At 34.5% G+C, this 12,500-nt stretch overlaps 1 protein-coding gene across 23 annotated transcripts in view; it reads left to right on the top strand.

Annotated features, from left to right (window-relative positions):
* Positions 1-12,500, top strand: part of LOC106880702 (septin-5) — a 129,408-nt gene that overhangs the window by 101,660 nt on the left and 15,248 nt on the right. For 8 of the 23 annotated variants that reach the window (XM_089342927.1, XM_089342925.1, XM_089342926.1 and 5 more), the window contains 5 exons: positions 649-750; positions 1,798-1,894; positions 2,365-2,416; positions 3,104-3,205; positions 9,317-9,358. In XM_089342927.1, coding sequence (XP_089199053.1) covers positions 649-750; positions 1,798-1,894; positions 2,365-2,416; positions 3,104-3,205; positions 9,317-9,358 — 395 coding nt within the window. Of the gene's footprint in view, positions 1-648; positions 751-1,797; positions 1,895-2,364; positions 2,417-3,103; positions 3,206-5,239; positions 5,300-8,632; positions 8,815-9,316; positions 9,359-12,500 lie in introns of all 23 variants that reach the window. The other 15 variants (XM_089342935.1, XM_089342933.1, XM_089342934.1 and 12 more) reach the window with 4 other exon arrangements.

Consider the following 12,500-nt stretch of genomic DNA (forward strand, 5'->3'; position numbering starts at 1 on the left):
TGGAGATTGGGAAGTTAATAATTGTTTATTATTAACAGCAAATTGGTCATCTTGACTCTCAGCCATTTCTATTAATATCCACCAATTTACTGTTAATAAAAAACAATTATTAACTCCCCAATTTCCATTTTCTTCTTTTAGATTAATATAAACTATAAGTTTTTATATATACCTATTATTTTAAGGAAATTCATTCCCCAAAAATACTAGGTATTGAACCAGTATTTCCTTGGATGAAACCATCCCTTCATGAGGTTAACACAACCTCTAATTAAATTTATTGATATATATATATATATTGAAGTATAGTCATGAAAATACAATTATAATGAAGTGACAATGCCTGTATGCTAGAAATAGACACCGTTTGTTATAATTATATTTTTATAATTATACTTAAATACAAATTAACCAATATCATCTTGTTGGTATGCTGGCCACTGATAAATTATTAAATAATGACTTTATCCTAATTATGTGTATATATATGTGTGTATGTGTGTGTGTATAAAACATTGCTTCACATACATATGTATGCACGTACGTACATACAGACAGACTGACAGATGTATATAGATATTTATGTATGTATATATAATTGGCATATGTATATATAATTGGCATGTTTCTGTTGTTTCCTGTTTGTAGATCCTGCAAGAAATTGACCAACATGACATCCAGATCTATGAATTTCCAGAATGTGACAGCGATGAAGATGAAGAGTTCAAAAAACAGGACCAAGAACTGAAAGTAAGTCCCATTGTGGTTTCCAGCACAGCATGAGCAGTTTATGTGGCACCACCACAAGTGCTTTACACCACCAGACGGATTGGCCCTTAACATTCCTGTTGCGGAGTACGGGGTCTTCTTGAATACGGCAAGGTGCCAGGCATCTTGGTCCTTTGTCCTCTCACCTGAAAGGTCCAACATCCTGAGATTGTCCTTCAGTACTTCATCCAATGAAGTGTATACATATATATATATATATATATATATATATATATATATATATATATATATATATATATACCCACTACACTCTCAGATTGATTGGCATTAGGAAGGGCATCCAGCTGTAGAAACTCTGCCACATCAGATTGGAGTCTGGTGTAGCCAGTCCCCAGTCAAATCGTCCAACCCATGCTAGCATGAAAAGCAGACGTTAAATGATGATGAGATATATATATATATATATATATATATATATATATATATATCCTGGGGTAAAGGTAGAAAGTACCCAAAGTACTCTGTAGTGGGATTGAACCAAAAACCATCTGATCACAAAGGGTACTTGACAACCACCTGGCCATGTTTATAGTCTGTAGCAATGCCTGTACTTCAGTAATTAGGCTCTTTTTCCCTCCTCTCAGATATTAGAGCCGCTGTGACTTTAAACGTTACTGAGACGATATAATTAACACAAATTTACAAATCTATGTTAAGTGCACCTATTTTGCAATGCTCCGTTAGTTCTCATTATGCAATGTTTTGTTAGCTCCAGGTTTAACCCTTTAACTGTGGAATTAAATTTCATGCTTATTCTAGTAATGAGGCTGAATATCTTGCAAAAAAAAAATAGAACTGGTATTTTCTGAAAGTCACATTGTCTCAGTAAAACTTGACATGATCTCAACAAAAGATAATTTCAGACATGACATTCCTCAACAAAAGACAGATTAGCATATAAAACTGCTTTCCCCATCCCAGGAACTAAAAAACCCCTTGATACAATACTGTTCCAAATACAGTAGATTCTATAACTGCACTATTTGTTTATTCTTTCTTCTATTACAGTTAGCAGTACCTTTTGCCATTGTTGGCGCCAATACTGTGGTTGAGGTAAATGGTAAGAGACTTCGTGGAAGAGTCTACCCATGGGGAATTGTTGAAGGTAAAGAACCGACAGCATTCTTTATTTGCCCTGTTTCTTTTTTGGGCGGGGGGGTTCCGTTTTTCTTTCATTTATTTTTTTTTTAAATGAATTTCTCACCTCACAACTCCTCAATTATAATGAAGTAATTTTTACCAATTCTTAAACTCCTGTATTGATCATCATTATTATTATTATTATTATCATTATTGAGTGAGTGAGAGAGCAGTGCATGCCATCAAAGTGACACTAGGGTACAAATATACGAAACCCAATATATCCATCATGACTACTCGTTTGATAAGGGTACCCTAGGCACATGCATTACAACCATCGAATACACATTTCAACACTTCTAATAAAACAAATATTTGCTTATATTCACACACACACACACACACACACACACACACACACACACACACACACACACACACACACACACACATGTATGATATATGTATTATTTATTTTCTTTCGTTACTTTCCAGTCGACAACCCCAACCACTGTGACTTCATTCGTCTCCGACAAATGTTGATTAGGTAACATCATCTAGCTTTTCATTTTTATTTCTGTTGTAAGTGAGAAATGTGAGACAGAGTAGAGACAGGGTCCAGGGATGGGTTTATGCCAATTAGACAGATTTGTTCAAATTGTGCCTTGCACCACGAGAGGGCCCTGCACCAAGAGAGGGACCCACACCAAGAAAGGGCCCCACACCAAGAGAGGGTCCCACATCAAGAAGGGGCACTGCATCAAGAGAGGGGCCCCGTGCACACACTCAAGTGAAGAATGCTATGATGAATTTTTAGTATATCATTATGGCTCGTGGTGGAGCCTTGAGTGAGCTTTATGGTAGAGGGTATATAAGACAGAAATGTAGGGGTGGTACGGAGAGAGAGAGGGTATGTAAGGCTGGGTGCAAGGTGGACCTCATTGTAGTATGTTGTGTAAGATAGGATGCAAAACAGGCCTGAACAGAGATGGTATGTAAGACATGGATGCTGGGGTGTATGGATGGAAGTGATATGACAGAAGTGCAGGGTGGACCCAGATGGTGGTGGGTGTATGTCTGATAGAGATATGAGGATGGACTGGAGGTCAGAGGCTGTCATAGTTTAACTCCCCAACTCTTATGTGCAGAGACTGTAGTTGTTTCTGCTGCTGTTGTTGTAGTTGTTGTTGTTGTTGTTATAGTTCTGATTAATTTTTGTGTCTCCTCCCACCAGTACCCACATGCAAGACCTGAAGGATGTTACTGCTGATGTTCACTACGAAAACTACAGAGCCACATATTTAGCTGACCAAATGAAGACCGGCAAGGAACGCAAGTGAGTCACTCTTCACACTCCATCACCATAATCACCATCATAATCAACACCACAACTCTTATTATTATTATTATTATTATTATTATTATTATTATTGTCATCATTTGGTAGAGCGTCGGACAAAATGCCTGGCAGTATTTACTCTGGATCTTTACATTCTGAGTTCAAATCCCACTAAGATCATATTTGCCCTTTATCCTTCCCCTAAAGTGGTCTCATGCCAATGTTAGACACTAAAATTCATTATTAACATTATTGCCATCATCATTATCATTGTCCTCATTATTAATTACCATCATTATTATTATTATAATTATCATTATTACTATCATTATTATAACTATTGTAATTACTATTATTATCATTATTATTATTATTATTAAGTACCAGTTGCATACTGGGGTGATGTAATTGACTACCCTGCTCCTCCGAATTTCAGGCTTTGTGCTTATAGCAGAAAGGATTATTATTGTTATTATTATTATTATTATTATTATTATTATTATTATTATTATTATCACTGGCACTTGGTTATTTCTGTTGCCCAAAATCTGTGTCCTTATCAAAATATTATTATTAATGTGTATGTTTTTGTTGTTCTCCTCATTGTTACTATGACAATCCATTATTGACATTATTTTCCATGTTATTTCAAACAATGATAATATTCTTATTATCATCATCATCATCATCATTATCATTGCCACTAACGTTGTTGTTTTTGTTTATTTGTGTTTTTTTTTTTGCTGTTGTTGTTTTTGTTGTTGTCTCAACGTCAGCTTTGTAGTTCGCTCTTCTCTGAACATTATGTGTACCAGTAATACGATGGGAGCTGTTTGAATCAACTCTCCTCCTACTCCCTCTCCTTACTTCCTCTCCCCCTCCCGCCACGCTCTATGTTTGTGGTTGTGTAACGTTGATGTCGGAAGCTGTTATTTCTGCTCTCATTAGAGCTGTTGTTGTCATAATTGTTGTTGTCGTTTACCCACACCACTACTACCTCTGCTCTTGTTGCCAGCATATCAGGTCTGGTCTAACAAGCCTATGGTTAAAAGCATTCACACCAAGGCCACTCAGTCTTAATATATTTTTTTTCTTTTTGATTGTTTACTTATGTGTTTGTGAGACATGATCTCTCAAAGTCTTTGTCATACAATGTATACGACCAGTTGTGATGGCCTCATATTACTTCTAGCATTCTGTTTATGCCTTGCAACTAAATGACTGATAACCCGACATAACCACCAACATCCACACCATTATACAGGGGAGCGAGACCCCTGGTGGTTTGCTGTGCTTGAAAAGACAGGTCAAGCTAAGTAAAGGCATGGTTGCCCTTGCATACAGGCTTGTCCCTTGCAACCCTCTCCAGCTGAGAGCATCCCTAATCTTGTGGGCTCGAAGGTGCTGGTGCCACATAAAAAACACCTGTGCTGGTGCTGTGCAAAAGCACCTGGTACACTCTGTAAAGTGGCATTAGGAAGGGCATCCAGTTGTAGAAATCATACCAAAACAGACAGGGAGCCTGAATAGCCCTTCAGCTAGTCAGCATCGTCCAACCTATGACAGCATGGACAATGGACATTAAATGATGATGATGATGATGATGATGATGATGTGTACTGGGGTCAGTATAATCAACTATGATGAGTACCAGGCTTTAAAAAATAATAAGTACAGGGGGTCGATTCATTTGACTAAAACCCTCCAAGAAAATGCCCCACTATGGCTGCAGTCCAATGACTGAAACAAGTTAAAATAATAAGGTGTGTGTGTGTGTGTGTGTCTATTTGTCTGTTTACATGTTTCTATTTTAAGCCCCCATATAAGTTTGTTCGGTGACTTAACCAATATCTGTCCATGTGTGTGTGTCCTAGATCTGTGTTCATGTGGTGGTGGTGGTGGTGGTGGAGGTAATGTTTGTGGTGGTGTTGGTGTTGGTATGGTAGTGGCGGTGGTGGTGGTGGTGGTGGTGATGGTGGTCAAGTGGCAGCGGTCATTTATCCCATCATATCTGTCCTTTTCTCTTCACAGACCAACCTGGCCCCCTGGACTGAGCCAGGGTCTCTCTCTGGTCTCTGCAGTGTTTAATAGGTGAGACACTCCCCCCAGATTTCCCTCCCTCCTGCCCTTACCCTTAAAGCGAAGTTCGTAGACTATAAACAAAAGAGAATCCTAAATTTTCAACCTGTACCCCATTGTCAGAAATAGATTTCCCCTCTCCCCATATTAGGTGCAAAATTATCTAAATTGGGGTTTTCTATAGACCCCTTTGATTCCTATTTTCCTTACGTGGACCTCCCCCCCCCCCCATAGCCCTACAATGTTTAAAAAATTCCTATTTAATAATTAAATATTATTAAGAATTGTATTAAAAAAAATTTGAAATATTTTGTACATTGAAAAAGTATATTTTTTATACAATTCCTAATAATATTTAATTATAATAAATACAGTCGGATGTTTTTTTTTATATCCATCGAATGGTTACGAGGATCAAGCAAAAAATGGTTGAGTAACACTGCTTTATAATCCCTAATCCATTGATTAAGGAATATCCTATACTTTATAATCCCTAGTCCCTTGATTAAGGAATATCCTATACTTTATAATCTCTAATCCTTTGACTAAGGAGTATTCTATACTTTATAATCTGTAGTCCCTTGACTAAGGAGTATTTTATACTTTATAAACCTAATCTTTAATTAAAGAGTAATCGTTATGACTTCATCAATACCTAATTAACTTCAATAAACAATCCTAACATATTTCTCGAAAGACAATTAAAAAAAATCACCCATGTTTTTGTTCTGCTTGTTGTCATCATCGTTGTTGTTGTTACTGTTGTTGTTGTCTTGTATGTTATTGTAAGATACATCATCCTAACTCAACGACTCTCATTAATATATTAATTAACTCCAACAATACGTATTTAATTAAAACCCAATACCTTCTCTGTCTCTCTGTATATTCCTATATTGTTCTTTTCAGTACTGTTTTTAAAAAATTTTTTTTATTATATTTCATTCAACAACCATTCAATTCATATCACTATGCATATATCCTTCCATGCCCGTCCACATCGAATCCACCACCTTTATTTTTATATACTTTCAATCACCAATTATTCTATATGCATCCCTATTTATGTTTTTATTTATATATATTTTTCTTCACCTCTCTTTTCCTGTTATTCATCACCCACCCTATAGAATATTGATTTGGTTTTTCGGTTTACCATTCACCTTGTATCTATCAGTGTATTTATCCATACAATTCCACTCTCAACTATGGTCTCCTTTGTTTCCTCACTTTTGCCAAAAAAAATCATTTAATAATATTGCTAGCATATTTTTATCAACACTTTCCTGTTTATGAAAGTGCTTCTTTCTTTTCATTAAACACTTTTTATAAATATAAATATAAATATATATATATATATATATATATATATATATATATATATATAGTTGAAATCTATAGAAAAAAAAAGATGAAGACAGGAGTATGAACAACAAGCAAGTGTAGTAGTTTGATGCTCAGGAAAAATGAAAAACTCCTTTATGTTTTGAGCTTACGCTCTTCAACAGAGAGAGAATGAAAAAATGAAATATATATATATATATATATATTATTCTTAAACAAGAATATTATTGACAGTGACTTTGAAGTTTCAGCTTATTAAGTCATCATCAGACTGCTTATATATCTATATATATATATATATTGCTAGTGGAGGCCGGTTTATAGGGTTACCTAGGGTTTCTCGCCATAAAGGATACCTTTAAGGTGTACCTTCAGACCCTAAGATCTGTTGGTAACAAAAGGGTTAAACATGGAATAGCTTCGAGGGTCCAGTAGAGAAGAACAGGAATCAAAGGGGTCCATAGACAAAAAAAAAAAGGGTTGAGAATCACTGCTCTGTAAGTTAGTCATCACCTTTGAAGTGTGCGTATGTGTGTATCTGTGTGTGTGTGTGTGTGTGTGTGTGTGTGTGTGTGTGTTCTCAGTCACATCACTCATGGTGTATTATATATTTTATTCACGTTTTCATCATATGCTGCATATATATCATATATATTCACATATATATATATATACCCTGTTATTCAGATCTGTGTTGATGCATTTTCTATTTTGTCATCTGGTTGTCTGGTGCCACTCAGCCTCACAGCAACTGTCCACATTTTCTATTTGTAGGATGTATATAAATGTTCACACATTATTCATTATTTGACATGCCTGTCTTGTGTATATTTACACATATTTTTCACACATGCTGTGATGTGTATACATGCTTTTCTTTTTAATTTCTTGTAGACTGTGTGTGTGTGTATATATATATATATATATATATATATGTATACATATGTATATGTACATGTATATGTATGTATATATTTGCCTGCACAGTGCTGTATATATTACCTTTCTGTATTACCTATGCATATATATATTACCTGTACACATATTTTCCTTGCTCTACTTGTGTATACATGTTCTTACACACACTTTGTGTATGTTTGTTTGTGTGTGTGTTTACATGTAGATATATTCCACTGTCAGAATTTTATTGTCTTTCTCAACAAAGCTCTGTATTCAAGATTGCTTCAGCTAATCCAGTTGTCAAGAGTAGTTACCGGATCAGATCAATGAGAGAATGTTATTTACAACAGACTAGCATCCTGTCCAGGAGATTTATCTCTCATCTATTTTATGCATTGAAATCAGACCTATACACAAGCTAACTCTCAATGAAACCTTTTATGACTTTCCCATGGGAACCTTTGTAACTGACACCCATGCTGGTAGCACGTAAAAAGCACCCTTCGAACATTGGGCCTCACGGAAGTAAGGATTAGTGACTGAGGCCTTTGGCGATATGTCATGCTTGAGAAGACCCATCAAGCCAAGTGAAATCGTAGTCATGGTCAATTCTAGTACCATGTAACTGGCACCCAACCTGGTGGCATGTCATTGTATAATATTTTGCCTGGTGGCATCATTTGAAAGGTAAAACAATGCAAAGCACAATGTGACCAGCAATGCATAACGTCTGATAATCTGGTTGATCACATGACCACGTGGTTATGACAGCTGGTTCTTCACATCTTGTTATTTCATTATCATATGCCAAATCGTATCCTGTCTCAGAACCAAGAGTGTGAAATTTGAATAACTACATAGGAAGTGCCAGTCGTCTCTCACTTCAAACCACTGAGTACCATTTTGAACTTCACTACACACACACACACTTAATTATATGTATAATTTCTAGTCTAAAAATACTGTCACAAAGGAAGGTTATGTTCATTAATAATTCCTTTTTTATTTCAGATTCACAACAATTTTTTTTTTTTTTTACAAATTTGTAATTTTCTTTTAAAGTCATAAATGTTGTTTTTTTTCCCCCTAATTCTCTTCAAGGTTTGAACAGTTTAACCCCTGTCCACCAGGGTTGAAAAAAAAAATCCAAGTTGTAAAGGGAAGATGTAATACAAGACTGATTTTTCTCTTAGAATCTTAATTTACTTCCTTGACTTTAATATTACATAATATTAAACTTTTAATTAAAGTTCATATTTTTGGAGATAAAGAGAAAAAAAAAAGTAATTATCTCCTTTTGATGCTGACTACAATATCATGTTCACTTGTATCCGAAATCCACCCCTAAACAGCAACTACAAACACTATATATATATATATATATATATATATATATATATATATATATATATATGAGGTGTAATGTACTGTCCCTATACTTGTCACATCTTATTGGGTGTCATGCAGCTAAATTCCATATATTTTATTGTTCATGTTTACTCATAAATACTAACTTAAAAAATATTCATTATTATCATTATCATCGTCAATAGTATCATAACCATCTTTAACATTATCATTAGTAGTACTATTATTCATATCAATATTATTATTATTATTATTATTATTATTGTCGTCATCATCCATCGTCTTTACCATTACCACTCTTATTATTAATTATTTATTTATCATTATTTTTTTTAATTACTTTTATTATTATTATTATTATTATGATAACTAACAACATTAAAAATGAAAACTAAATCTCTTGTTTATCCGTTCCAGATTTACTAGATCCCCGAACCATCGGCCTTCCGTGAGGAGCAGGTACCTTTATGGTTTCCAATACATTGACATACACCTTTATAAATATATACATATATGTATATATCATATATATATATATATTTATATATATATAGACATATACATATATGTATCTGTATATGTATATGTATATTATATATATATATATATATATATATATATATATATAATCTTACCTTGCCCCCACCTGCCCCTGTCCCCACCTACCTCTGTCCCCACCCCAAGCCTTCACCCGTCCATTGGACACTCTGCAACAAGTATGGACTTGACAGAGCAAAAAATTGGTACGACCACAAACCTGGAGGCATCGTCGGAAATAGAAATGCAAAGATCCTATGGGATTTTATGATTCAGTGCGACCATGAGATTGAGAATACGAAGCCGGACATAGTCTTAATCTGGATCAATAGATATAGCATGCCCAGCTGGATCATAGATATAGTATATCTATGCTGGATCATAGATATAGCATGCCCAGCTGACAACAAGGTTTGTGATGAGGAAGAAAGAAAAGTCGAGAGATATGACAGGTTAGCTTGGGAGGTTAAGCAGTTGTGGTCGATGAAAAAGGTAGCAGTAGTACCAACAATTGTCGGAGCCCTGGGAACAGTGAGCAAAAATCTCGAGAAGTATGTGGAACAAATAGGGGCTGCAATAAGGGTGGAGCACTTGCAGAAAACAGCACTGCTTGGAACCGCTCGAATACTCCAGAAGGGGCTCGAAAAATAAGAGGTGTTACCTTAGTTCACTGCTAGTGAACAGCTGACACTGTAGTACATCTCCAGCGTTAGAAGCTGTGCAAAGGCAATTATAATAATAATAATAATAACATTATTCAAAAAGGAACCCCTAATCAAGAAAACTCCCTAATTAAAGGCATCCCAGGAGTGAGGTTACACTACAACAAAAGACCTTAAGGATAGGTAAATACCAATGGTGGGGTAGAGGGTCAGACCCACTCCTGTGTCCTCGTTATTCCACCCCCATCCACCCAAGCTTCCAAACAAAGAGCTTCATATGTAAATATTGAAAACAACATACATAATAATAATAATGCTCTTTTTTTTCACAATCTCATTCCTCTACAACACACATACACACCACCGCCATGACCACCACCATCAACTCTATTTTCATCAACATTGCATGGTTTTCTAAGTGTTTTACAACCCTTACTTACTCACGACATACGTTTATTTCAAAACAACTAATTACACACTGTTATACATACATACATTTATACACATACACACACACACACACAGCCCTATATATCCACACACACACACACACACATACACACAACTTGTTTATATTTTTTTGTGATAGTTCGGAATGAATTTTGGGTTTTTTTTTTTTTGGTGTCACATTTGTTGTTTATTGTTTTGTTTTTTTGTAACTTTTATCATGTCACATGTGTTTCTTTCTGTCACATGACTTCAGGTCTTCTACTTTTTCTCTCTCACTACCACCACCATTATCACTGTCACCATCATCGTCATCATCGTCATTGCCTTCGTCATCATCATATTATATGTATGTATATATATATATATATATACTATATATATGCATGTGTGTACATATATATATATATATATATATATATATATATATGTATGTATGTATGCATGTGTGTGTATTGTATGTATGTAAATAGTGTTTATGTATGATTTAAGTGAATGAAAGCTCACCTTTAAAAACTGAGGTAGGATAAAATATTATACAATGACACATTTGCCACCAAGATTTAGGAGACAATTCCAGACATGTTTCTACCTTATTGAAGATCTTCGGCTAAAGCTTGCCATGTTGTAAACTCACTGAAATACTGCAACTGATTTTAAGCATTACAAATCTCAGTTGATCAGATGCAGGCATGATTGCCCTGTTAAGCAATTTACATTGCTTCTATGTGGTTTTAGGTTCAATCCTGATGTTTGGCTACTTAGGCAAGTGTCTTCTTTTATAGCCTAAAGTTCACCAATGCTTTGTGAGTAGAATGTCTTTCATGGAAATTGTGCAGGAGCCTGTCATGCATATCAAATAAACAAACAAGTATATATATTGCTGGTGTCACATAACTGGCAACCGTGCTGGTGGCACATTAAAAGCATCCATTTCACTCTTGGAGAGGTTGGCATTAGAAAGGGCATCCAGCTGTAGAAACCATGGTAAATCAGACTGAAACCTGGTGCAGCCCTTCAGCTTACCAGCTCTGGTCAACCCGTCCAACCCATGCCAGCATGGACAACGGACATCAAATAATGATGATGATGATATATCTCTGTGTGTGAATGTATGTGTATATATGTATATATATGTGTGTGTGTGTGTGTGTGTGCGTGTATGGACATATGTATGCATATATGTGTGAGTAAATATATTTCGATATATATATATATATATATATATATATATATATATATAAATACACACACACATTTATATATAATATGATGTTGATGTTTTTGGGATTCTATTCATATTTGGGTTCATTTTAATCTAAATAACATCATTTATACTATTATTATCATTATTATTCTTCAAAATCATAATTGGTATCATATTCCTTTTTTTATCGCTAATCTCATTAACGCTTATCTCCTTTCTATTCTGCTAAAGCTGCCTCTTTCTGTATATACATATATATATATATATATATATATATATATACACACACATATATATACACATATATATGTAAAAGAAAAGAGGCCTGCCTTATCAAGCCTTTTGTTTTACTAACGTTTCGATTAATAAGTTTTTTTTCTAAAAAAGGGGGAAATAATAATAATGATAGTAATAATGATAATAATAATAATTATTGTTGTTGTTATTGTTCTTATCACTGTTATCATTATTATTATTATTATTATTATTATTATTATTATATATAATCTGCTTTATTTTTCTAGCGGCTGGCATCTTTCTTATCCATGTTATATATTTTCTCCTTCTTGTTGTTATTGTTGTTTTTCAGTATTTTTATTACTATTATTATTATTATTTTCTTCAAATTTCTTAATTATATCAAAAAAAAAAAAAAAAAAAAAAACACACACACACACACACACACACACAACATCAATATCGAAATATCAACGTCACTGCAACAGCAGTAACAACAACAACAGCAGCA

The sequence above is a fragment of the Octopus bimaculoides genome, chromosome 26 (genome assembly GCF_046866305.1).
Source record: "Octopus bimaculoides isolate indiv1 chromosome 26, ASM4686630v1, whole genome shotgun sequence".
In the NCBI taxonomy this organism is placed as follows: Eukaryota; Metazoa; Mollusca; class Cephalopoda; order Octopoda; family Octopodidae; genus Octopus; species Octopus bimaculoides.